The sequence below is a fragment of the Motacilla alba genome, chromosome 3 (assembly GCF_015832195.1).
Source record: "Motacilla alba alba isolate MOTALB_02 chromosome 3, Motacilla_alba_V1.0_pri, whole genome shotgun sequence".
NCBI classification, from domain to species: Eukaryota; Metazoa; Chordata; class Aves; order Passeriformes; family Motacillidae; genus Motacilla; species Motacilla alba.
This window is the reverse complement of record NC_052018.1, coordinates 75824946-75837307: the sequence shown is the minus strand read 5'-3', so window position 1 is coordinate 75837307 and position 12362 is coordinate 75824946. Positions and strand designations below refer to the sequence as shown.

The 12362-nt window shown below is 40.2% G+C and overlaps 1 protein-coding gene across 2 annotated transcripts in view; it reads left to right on the top strand.

Moving 5' to 3' along the window:
* The window catches only part of LOC119698574, a 341074-nt gene that overhangs the window by 76932 nt on the left and 251780 nt on the right, over positions 1 to 12362 (top strand). For both annotated transcript variants that reach the window (XR_005256172.1, XM_038130625.1), the window contains exon 4: positions 1231 to 1289. Coding sequence is in view for 1 of the 2 variants with exons in the window: in XM_038130625.1 (XP_037986553.1) it covers positions 1231 to 1289 (59 nt within the window). In the remaining variant the exon portion in view is untranslated. The remainder of the gene's footprint in view (positions 1 to 1230; positions 1290 to 12362) is intronic.

The window sequence follows — 12362 nt, the reverse complement described above, 5'->3', positions numbered from 1 at the left end:
ATGAGAGTAGCATTTAATGGTGGGTTTTGTCTTTTTGTTGATGGAGAACCCATCAACTAAGGTGCTAATGCCATTGGATTCACTTAGACATGCCTAAGTTACACTTGAGGAGAAATTAGTGTGCTGCCAGCACCCATCTGATTCTCTTCTGCTTCTCTGCTGCTGCAGCATAAATTATATGGCTGAAAATATTTCACAGTTCTATTTCACAGTTCTTTGACTCAGATATATTCTGCACATGTCAAATATGATCTGATTATTAAATATTGTCCCATCATCTGATTTGCTATGTGTTTGTTACGCAAACCTCATGATGACATTGAATGACTTCTCCAGTGAAGAAAAGTGGATTTTAGGGGACAAATTGAATGTTTGAAACATTTATTGGGAAGCTAGTTTGAAAATAATGTGTGTGGAAGACTTTAAATTTCTGACTAAAGTGTATAGCAAATTTCATTTATTTTTTGAATATATATTTTTAAATGTGTTTTACATATATATGTGTATATATATATATATATATATATACACACACTTTTTTATTTTTCTTGAAGACAAGACTTGGGAATTTCAAGCTTTGAAACAGTTCTTTCTGTCAAGGATACAAGTCCATAAGTTGTGATTTTTGTATCAGTACGCTGCTGAGCTAGTCAGGAAGGTGGTAAAAGTTTTAAACTAGCAGGGGTATGCCTGAGGCGAGCTTCAGGCATACTGGCATCATAGCTGCCTTCCTGTTTTGCCAGCAGAAAAGTGGTACCATATAGACTGATTAGAGGAACATGGACAAGGGTAAGAGTAGATTATTCCAGATAAAATAAACAAATATACCTTAATGAAGAAGCAAGCTTTTTGAGCTGATTTTTTTTTTTTTTTTTTGTGGAAAGGTTTTCTAGTGCTCTAATTTGAGGGTTTGCTATCAACTGCTGTGCCATTTTTTCCTGAAATCATGTGACTTGGCAAGTTTTAAATAGGACTGTTCCTGGTTTACTCCCATGTGAATGATACACCTTGCCTATTATATCAAAGACATTTCTTGTGGAAACCATAAATCTATATCAGGTTCTTAATTCCATACAACAAGAGAAGTGAAAAACTTATATCCAGATTATGATTTCTAAAACTTGAGTATCTTTAAGACTTCATAGTCATTGATTTGGATCCATCTTAATATTAAATATAACATATAATGCTTTGTATATGTAAACATACTCTTTACCTTTCATTTTCTAGTAACCACAAGGAGATTAGCAACAAGATGGAGCCAAGTTCCTCACAGTATTTCATACTGGGTGAGTAAGGGATAATAGACAACTAATAGACATTAGTTGAAATGAGATGTTCAAGTTGACACATAGTCAGACAATGGAGCAGGTTGTTCAAAGAGGCTGTGCAGTCTCCATCCTTGAAGGTTTTCGAGGGGCAGATTGAGAACGCTTTGGTCTCAATATTGTGTCTGACCCTGCTTTGAGCAGATGGTTGGACCAGAGACTTTCTGGGATACCTTGCAAGCTGAATTCTTATGATTTTTATTTGCTGTTTTGCCCAGTCTAGTTACAAAAGATACTTTGGGCAGTGTTAGATGAAGATGAAGGCCTTTTCCCAAACTGGATATAATTTATAAATATAGAAGGGCAACCAGGATGCTGCCATTGCTTGATGAAGATTGTTGTTTAGGAAGACATGATTATAAATCATAAAGATAAGAGTTAAACTCCCTCTGGCACATTGGATTTATACATATTTTTAATGTAGTTCTTTGGTCAGATTGGCCAGGGACTAGACTTCATTCCTTTTCTTTTCATGGTCTCTCCGGGACAGCAGTGCAGTGATTTTTCAGTTGTGAGCAGTTTAATTGGGTTTAAGTGATAGCAAAAGCAAGCACAAACCAGGTAAGCTGAGATTTACACTGACAACTCTCTCCTGTGTTACTGTCATTCCCCAGGACTTCTTTCTCTGAAATTTTACAACTTTTTGAGGAAACTTCTCATCTGCTTTTAGCTCTTTGCTGATGGTGAAAAAGACATTTAGATTCCACTCTTGAAGTTTTCCCCCTTCTCTCATTTCACTTTTGCCACTTGAGCTATGATTTCCACTTCTCTTAGCAATCCCCCCAGAACTCCTTGTCCTCCTTCCTCTGACCCTGTAGGCAATGCAAAATGAACCATTTGCTGAGAAAAGCTTTTGAAGCATCCCAGCTGATACTTTCAGGGATCCATTCAGGAAGCCCATAACTTCTCCAGGTTTTCTTGCTTAGTTGAAAATCCCTGTTCTGAACTGCTGTCCATTTCCAAACTTCACACAAACTTTTTTTCTCCAAAGGTTGAGTTAACTCTAGCTCTTACCTCACTGACTTTAGTGGATTTGCTGCGGGAACCTATGAGCTTCTTATTTTGAGACTGCCCTTAAAAAGGCAGTACTGTAGTGCCCTCTGATATTTGAGCTTTACTGTGGTATTTGTAGTATCTCTACAGTGGGAACAAGAAGTATTGCAGTATAGACAAAATTTGAGGTACCGTAAATGTTACATTTATTTTAAATGGCCCATTGCAACCCCATGAGAAAGATTTACTTAGTACTTTTTTCTGTAAATATAAAAATTGCTCCAAGACTATGTCCCAGGAAAGCGAGAAAGAAGAAACATTTCTTTCTCTCAGAGAAATTGCTTCTTATGTGAATGAGTTACCTCTAGGTCTTAAAATTTTTAGGTTTTTCCATGATTAGAGACCTTAGGTGGCTTGCTCCTACTGCCTCTGCCTGCTGTTAGCGGAAGACCATCTTTGTGAGCACCTGACCTCAACACATGAAGTGGAATGCACACCTCTAAACTGTGATGGCTCCAAGTCTGAAGGAAAAGTGAATTATCTGAGATTGTTAGAGTCTTTCAACCCAAAGGTCTGAGCAACTGTAACTTTTGCTTATTTAATTCCAAGTATAAGTAGGGAAGCTTCAATTGTTAAATTTGCCTACCAACTGAGAGAGACTAATTTTTAAAGCTGCTGACATAGGTGGAAACTTAGAGAAAATTCCCAAGGCTTTTGAAAATTGCAAGGAAGTTTGCAAATGTTCTCCATGGGAGGATTTTTTTATATATTCCTGTTTTGAAGGAAACTCAAAATCAGTTGAGTTAATAATGAAAAAAAAAAGTCCTGTTTAGGAAGATATTGCTGCCATTCAGCTCAACCCCTCCCTTTGTTGATCCAAGAATATGGCTGTTTTAGTCAAAAAACTTAGAAGAGTTCTAGTGTTTTTCTACCTGTTCTGAATGTGTGAGGAAGAAAGAAGGCAGATAAGAGTCCTCTAGCCTCCCTTTGCTGCTAGTGCCCTTGAGAGTCACTAACACCACTCTACTCTGCAGTGCAGCTCTAAGTGCAACTGTGGATGTCCTCATTTAGATCTTTGCCTTCTGCCTCAGCCTCGTGTCACACTGATACTGCGTGGACATATTGGCCTCCAAGGATCAACGTGCTGCCATGTACCCACCTCCTCAGCTACAGCCCAAGCCAAGGTCAGCATGCAGGCAGCCATAGCAGCAAGTGTTAGCAGCTGGGCAAGTTTAGTAGTGCATGGCAACCATGTTATCCATGTTTGTGCTTCTCCTGTGGCATAGGATTTTGCCGCCTCTGTTTTTATTCAGTGCTAAAATGCTATGAGACAGGGTGTGCATAGAGATGTGAAAAAGCTGTTGCAGCGTGTCACTGCTTCGTGGTTTGGGTCACGTTGTTAGCAGTCCCCTGGTGCTAAGAGGTCCTGTGAAAAGCAAATTAAAATAAGTACAATTTGGTTGTAGAGGACATTTTATAAATGAAGTACTGATTTCTACTTAGTTGTATTTGCAGTGTGAGGAGCAGGACTAAATAAAATAATCTTTCCTGATTTGAGCTAACAAGGTGGCTTCTTTTATGATGCTTTTGAGCCAAGGTAGTAAAAAGTGACTAGAAAATTTTGGTGCTCAAATTTAAAAAATGGGAGAGGTCTAATCTTCAGAACAAAGGTACAGATCTGTCTTGTGAAAAGTTAGGGTCAGATAAGTGCTGCCATCCTTTCAAGAAAATCTAGACCATAGGATTTTGAGGAGAGGTGTCTGTGTTTCCTTTGTTTGGATATGCAAGCTGGCTGGTTAAATTAACTACACAGTTTCTCTGGGATTCTTTTGTAAGGATTGGAGACACTGTTTATTCCAAAACTGATGCAGGGAAATTACAAGGAGCATACTTAGAGGCCAGAGAGAGCAGCCAGCTACTGCAAATGGCTGTTAGGTGAGTGGGTAGTGCAAACTCATCTGACAAGGTACATGGGTATCCTGGATGTCAGCATTGTTGCTTATTGGAATTAATTATTCAGTTACGTGTAAAACTATTTAAATATAGTTATGTGTCCTTAAATTAGGAAACACGATAAATGTAGATGGTATTTGAATGTTACAGTGTGCTTAATAGTCCTCAGTCATTAAGGAAATTCTCTGTGTGAGTGTTTCTGTGGCATGCATGCACATTTAGCTCTTTCTTCAACCCATCTGGTTGACTATGTTGCTTCCTCAAAGACTACAGTGTATCTCTAAATCTCTGTTATGCCACATTTATTGTATTTGCTTTTTTAAAAGGGAAACATTATTCTTTTAAACTTTAAAAACTCCAACTTTTTCAAGTTCCTTTTTAAAGTTCAAAGGTGCTTTGACATGCTTTAAAAGTTCAAACCAACTGTAACAACAAAAGCAAACACAGATTCTTTTTACCCTGAACTGGACTATAGAGAAAAATTATTCCATTGCAGACACAAATCTCAGGTGTATCATGTTCTCAGCCTTTTTTTTTTTCTCTCCTATTGGACACCTGAGGAAATAAAGGTGATTGTAACATGAAGGAGAGAAAAGGTAGTTGAAGTTTATATTGGCCAAACACGGGAAGAGAAGCAGAGAGCAATTTATGAAGTCTGAAATGCTTTTTTAGAAAGGACTATGACAACTTCTTTGTTACCAGCAAATAGGACACATTTTAACTTGATGGCTCTTCTGACCAAATGCTCCTGTAGCAAGGCAATATCTTGAACAACAATTTTGCTTTTCTGTCAAAGGCTCTTGAGTTCATGTATTTAGAGGCCAGAAGGGCCTATGATGACTTCTTAAATAAAGCAAGTAACAGAATTCAATTCATTGATGTTGCATAAAGCTAGCTCCTAGCTCCCTAGCTCCAATTCATGTATAGGTTTTAGTAGACATCAGGTTTTCTTTTAAACACACCGTATAATGAAAAAACTACTGGATCTCACAGGAAACTGTTCACATAGTTATTTCTTTCTCAAACATGAGCATTTCGTGTTGCATTTGAATATTTCTAATTTCAGCCCCCTAGTGTTTCATATCTCGTTATCCAAAGATATTAACAAGCATTCAACATCAGGCTCAGACGAGATCATTGCAGCAACTGTTGCCCCATCTGCTCACCCACCCCATCCCAAAGGCTGCTGCCCACCAGAGCAGAGATGGCTAAATGTCTCCTGAAATGACACAGTTTACAGTGATAAACTGATCCTGGGCAACAATTTACAAGAAATGAAGACCTAGCTGGTTCTTGCTGCAGCCACAGAGTTTGATCTCTGGCTGGATGAATATCAATACTTTAATGTACTAGTCTGAGGTTTCTCTTATCTCCATGGATGTAGTTATGATCAAATATCTTCCTAACCTTCTCTTTGAACAGACTGACCTCTGAAATGTGCCTGTAATGACCCTGTAAAATGTGTCTTTGAGACCCTCAATTTAGTAACTTTTCTGAGACATATTTCAACATAACACGTGGACATGAGACTTTGATAACCATCTCTGAACAATTATCCAGCAGTATGTGTTAATCTGTATAGACCTCTCCTCACTGAATAAAGGTAAGCCTGTCACACAGTCTTCTTTGCAAATAAATTTCTCAATTCTGAAAGTGTGACATGGTGCCAGACTACTACAGAAAAATGTGGGTTATCAAGCTTTGATATTTAAACACCCCATTTAAATACCACTGAGAAAAAAGCAAATGACAATATTAATGACATTTGATTTACATGTTGTTTCTTTGCTTTTGGTGCTGTAGTGGGGAAAAAAAGTTAACTGAATACAAAACTTTTGCGTTAAAAAGACTTTTCTTTTTTTCTTTTCTTTACTTCTTGGAGAAGTATTTTCTTCCAACATGGAGTTAATAGTTTAAAGCAGGATATTAGGATTGTACATTTCTATTTGGAAGTTCACTGGAGTAGGTGTAATATATTGGATGACCAAATTAATATGTTTGAGAATATCCAATATATACATGCACAATCTCATTGCTTTTATGGTAACTCACTACACAGCAATTCAGTGAAGTCAGCAGTGTAGGCTGAATTCAACTTACTTTGCTGTGAATTGGAAATCAGGAGAAGTATGAGCTACCTTGCATTGCTGAAGTAGGTGAAGTTCATTAATGTTCATTTTGGGAATGATTTAATGATGAGCAGTTGATACATTGCCAGGTCATAGTCAGCTCAATATCAACTCATTAGCAGGAAGCTGGACTCTGTGTGAGATGTTCTGAGACTTGTGCCTCAAACATATGTATGGAAGAGTAATGATTTCATTAGAAGAAAATAGTTTCCAATATAAGAAACCATATTTTAAAAATAAGGTGAACTGCTTTGAAATTGCTTTCCAGGAAAGCTCTCACCCTTAAAAAATACAATACGAATAACAAGGTATGTCAATGTCTTTCTCATGCTAACACAAAACCACTATTCTTTGTAACTGCTAGAAGCTGCTTATGTAGACTTGCTATCTTATACTTTTGATCTAGGAAATCAACACTGAATTTAATTTAGACTCAGTAGAGAAAAACAAATCAGTAGCACCATATCAAAACACAAACTACATCTGGTCTCAATCAGTTTATGTACAACATTCAACACACTTGAAAGCACACCACCCACAGCATTTCCCAGAGTGCTAAGAGCTTCCAGTTCTCTGCTTTCTTCTCCTCCTTTAAAATGTGCTCTTTAAAAACAGACAAATAAACAAACTATGTTTTCATGATTCATGTTTTCCATAATCTTGGGTCTGAAGCATTACCTCTACCTACTTTTTAGATATTCCTGTGTTCCTTCATTTATTGTCTCAAGCATCAAACAAGGTGATCCATATACTCCATTCATTTGGCATGTACTTTGCAGTCCTGAGACATTTGTACCCCGCAGACTCGTATCTCTTTCCAGATATGTTATTTGGGGATCCCAAATACCTGAGAGTATCTTTTAATTGTTTGTATAACCAAATCACTGATATATTGACTTTTGTCTGTTATCATTTATCTGCTTCAACAAGCAAAAAATACTGAAAGACAACAACATTGTTGATTGATTTGACTGTGTGACATTTGATGCAATCCTCATGGGCCACAAAGCCAGCTTTAGGTGGCTTTGCAATCACGAATAGTCATCTCCAAAAACTCAAGGAGGAGGAGAACTGTTGGTGCTGGGAAAAAAAATTCAGTTCCTGTAGTAAAGAATCATTTGTTTTGGTTATATGTCACCCCAGTGACATATATGAAGGCAATGACAGTAAATCAGCTATCAGCTGACAGCACAAGACTTCACTCCAAAAAAAGAAAAAAACTGCAAACTAGAATCTGCCAGTTTCACGCCTGGTAGTTTAAAAATACTAATAAAATCAGGAAAATGTGTGACAGGAAACTGATTTATACAAAAACCCAGCAAACCTCTGTTATTTGTAATGTAAAATTCTCTGCCTCTTACAAATGCTCCCCAAGAAAAAAATCATAGCCTGACAATCTCATTATCCTATGGATATTTTGAGATGATCCTGCTTAGGTCTGGACTTTGGGGACACATCCTGCTTTTCCTAGGCAAGTCAAAGCAGTGGATTCTTGTGTGGTTTTTGCCTCTTAGGTGCCTAGCCAGCTCATGTAGCTTAAGAAGAGAGAGCAGAAGCTGATCATGTTTTTGATGCAGAGGTGTTGCTGTTTCCCTTTGCAGGCAAGCCAGTAGCTGTGAAAGAACTGTGAAGAGAGGAGAGAAGTGGAGCCAGAAAGTCTCAAAGATGACACAAGAAGGAAATCCTTGCTGAATTTTTGGATGATTGTATCAATTTTGTGTTCCTAGGAAAGACTATTTTCTCCTGGTATATTGCATTTGTTCAAGTAGATTCATCAAAAGCATGGGAATAATAATTTGTTAGGTAGCTTGTGATCCATGCTGTTCTTTCCTCTCTTTCAACCTAGCTCAATTTAAAAATCTTCCTTCATTATTGTCAAATTCTTCTTGCAGCTAAGAAGATAAATGCAGCAAATCATCTCCTGTTAAGAGGTAAATTACAGGTTCTTCCTACTGGAAGAGAGAACAAGTTTTCTGTACAGAGTAACTGTTTTCATTGAGTTTGCACTGAAAAATGCAGATAATCTCTGTGAAACAGTTTACAAAATGGAAAACTGGGAAAATTAGGAACTTAATATTTCACTTTTTACCAAGAATGGTTGTCATACTATGCCAAGTGTTTTCTTGAGGGTGTTTGATGTCGGTGTTAAGCACTGTGTATACAGGGTTGCTGGCTCAGCTATAATTGGTACCTGGCCATGTAAGTTAGGGCCTCAGAAAGCCAGAGGCCATGGTACCTCTTTTTCTGCCGTGCTGTGCCTCCTTGTCTATCAGCTGTGGAGCAATGCAGCCAGGCTTGGCCACACCTTTGACCTCAGTTTCATCACAGTGCTCTTTTCTTGTCTGCTGCAGGAGGCTCTCATAATGAACCTAAATACTGCTTTTCTTAGTTTCATGAGCTACTCTTGTTATTCAGGGCAAAGAAAGCAGAATCTCCTCAAATTTCTCTGCTATTTCCCCTTCTTCCTTTATAATTTTAAACTTTTTTCACTATTCCCTACCATCTTGAGCTGGGTGGAAAACGAGCACTTCCTGCTTGCTAATGCCAGACTGTGATGAACGCTTTGCACTACATTGCAGCAATTTCTGCTGGATTTGGTTCTGACATGAACTGGTAGGACAAACTATCACTTGTCACTTGCATGATGTTTTCCTTGTGAATGGGTTCTTCGACATCCTTTTGCCCAAAGGACAGTCAGACACTCTTCTCTTGCATGCTCTGTTTGTTATCTTCCAGTGCTTATTGCTCTGATTGTGCCAGATGCAGAGAGACAGTTAGCCCCTTCAGAAATTTGCAGTAGGCCTTAACGGAGGACATGGACACAGGTATTTTTATGGTCCAAGGAAGACATTAAACAGCTGAGGTAGGAGGGGGACAACGGCACCCACGAACAAAGCTTTTGCTCTGTGGAAACCTTAGCTAATTACCTCTGGATGAAGAAACTGTCATGGCCCACTGGCCAAACTGCTTGACGCTGCTACCTGAGCAGTTCTGTGGGCTCTGGGCATCGAGCCAGTACAGTTTCCAGCCTTTGCCAGTCCATTAGCTGCAAGTCACTAATATGACACATCCCTCACGACTTGTGTCCTCTAAAGGCAGTGCTGGATTCAGTCCCAGATCCAAGCTCCTACATCATGTGCTATTTCCAGATTTTAATTTTTTTATTAGAAACAAACTAGCAGAAACAAAAGCCTAACTATTCCTTGCTGCTTAGCAAGCACGGACAGTTGACATCGTGGTGTCTGCTTCTGTGTACAGCAGCACTGGTGGAAAGTGCCAGCACACTGGAAACCTCACTGTGGTGCTGATGCCATGCCCCATAGATCCATGAGACCGTTCCCAAATCACCTTGAGAGAAGTCTGCTAGAGAAAGATGTGGCAGCCCCAGGCCTGCACTTTCAGGGAAATACCTCTAAGGGCCTGAACAAGCACTGATGTAAGCAGAAAAGAAAAAGAGTTTGCCTAGACCTTGCTTGCCTGGAATGTGAGTGTGTCTACCTGTGCTAATGCTTACTTGGGGGCAGCAGAAGGCAGCAGCCCCTGCACAGTATCCCTGGGCTGTGCTGGCAGCAGGAGCAGCTTAAGGACTGGTGTGTGCTTCTTGCTGATACAACCAACATTAACACATTCGCTTCTAAAGGGACACCTCTCCGCCTGTGTGAGATAATAGCTCAAAGCTATTTTAAGCAGGCACCAGCCTTGTCCAGCAAAGCCCAGACAACATTGGCATCTCCAAATGTGGGAGGAGAAACATCTGAGTGAGCACAACAGTGAAGTCACTATCCCAGTCAGCCAGAAGCACAGCATCCATCTCACACTGGCCATTAATCTCACAGAGTAATGAGAGTCTGGGGAAATTCCTTCTTTTCTCTGGTGGAAAGAGATAGCTGGGCACAGCCCTGCCAGAAACAGAGCACTGGTCAGGCTGTGGGTGACAGATGTTTGCAGGACAAGTAGAGGTTTTCTGGAGGAAAGTTGACCTGTGGCAGAGTTCAGGGCTGTGCTGAAGGATCATGGCATCAGCTGGCAGCACTGCTAGGGTTGTGTTGCTTTGCTTTGAAAAGGAGAGGAGGCATTTACCAGGTGCATGACAGGTGAAACAGCTGGCAACAGCCCTGCAGCCATCTGAACCACTGCCATGCCAAAACATCAGCTGCCTTTGGCTTTTGTAGTTTTGCTCTCTATGGACTTGTTTTTAATGAAGGATAAATTCCTCCTGTAGTCTATAGCATTTAAGCAACTTTTTCTCCTGGAAAACTACTTCATAGGAAACCTCACAGCAGTGACAAGAGAAAGACAGAGCCATGTCAGCATGCTGGCTTCAGAGACAGAGCTGCCACTTGGCCAAAAGTGCTTTCTTCATCAGTCTTCAGAGCCCAGCAAAACTCATTCTACAGACTTCATACCAGTACAGAGATGCTGTACATAGGCACTGTCTGCCCCCGCTTCACTCTGGAGCTGAGTGTGCCGTGGCCTGGCCACTGTAGTAGGCAGGCTGATTGCCTTGTGTATGGGCAGCAGGGGCCACAGATGGCCAGAGGTCTCTCACCTGAGGCCAATCTATTGTTAATGGTGGAAACAGCTGGATCCACTTCCTTAGGCTATTTGTTACTATTCCACAGCAGCTGGCTGTCAGCCTGCAGCTAAACTGATGAAGGAACCTAGGAAGGCCCCTCAGTGATCCTGTGTCAGGTTCTTGAGGCCCTTGGGTTGTTTTTCCATGGTAAGTAAAGGTCACCTAGCTGGGATATGATGAGAATTGCTGTTATAGTCTGTTTTGCAGCTCTGTTGTGTCTATTTGGACCTTTAGCTTTCACACCATATTTGATGATAATTGCGCAAATAATATTTTAACCTTGCACAGATGTCTTTGCAGTAAGTGACCATGAGCTAAGAAAGGAAGGATTTTGATCCATATGTAATTTTAGTTTTCCTGAACACACCCATGTTGTTATTTAGCCTTCTGGTGCCTTGAGTCTTTTAATATTTGGATATGTTGGCTTATACTCAGAAACAGACTTGGTGCATAGTTTTTCCTGTACCATCACCATTTTCAGCCAAGGGTAAGGGTGTCATACGCCCTTCCGTTTCAGTTGACAGTGGTAGATTAGACTATAAGCATGGACAGCTTGTAAAAGGTTATGGGCTGTGCTCACCCATTGCTCTTGTGCTGTTGGTACCCTCTGAGGAGGAGACAGACTGGCAGCTACTGCTGCTATCAGGGTTACTTTCTGCCTCACAGCTCTGTTATGTGTCCAGAGTTGGCAGCTGGGTTACCAGTATAGGACAGAGAGTGCTGTAAGAAATTCCCACTTCTAAACCTGTTTCAGCCAGCAGAAGCTATCAGTGCTCCCAGCTGTCCATCAACCAGAATAACATTCCTCCTGTTTGCTCGCTGAAAGCTCCCTACTTGACTCCAGCTAAATCAGGCTCCTGAGTCCTCTGCTCATGCTATTTGAGGAGATGGATAATCTCTGATGCAGGAACTTGTGAAGTTTCTTGGGGAGCACCAAAGCTGAAGGGTAGCAGGGTTTGCTGTCCTGAGGTCTGCTCCTTCAGCTCTGCAGTACATAATTGTAGTCCTGCAGGAAAGCAGCTGAGCCTCAAGAGCTGAGTAACTATTTTTGCCCTTCTTGAAATGATGTTTCAGAAAATAATAACCCATGAAAACTTAACTAGTCAGGTTATGACTGCACTGTAGCAGGTGCTTTGGTATGCAGATAGCCAGGAGAAGAAAGCTGACAATTTTTTGCGCATGTATATTCCTGAGCCTAATGTTCCAGTAACATTTTTCTGGCTGTGTGTGCAGTTACAATTAACTTCTTGTAATATAGTGCCATTTTTTATAAGACCGCTCTTCTATTTTGTGGTAGCTTTCTCAATTCTTACACTTGCTACTTTGTTTGGATCAGGCTATAATCTTTCAGAAGGAACTCAATGTCTCAGAAAAGTTATGAGT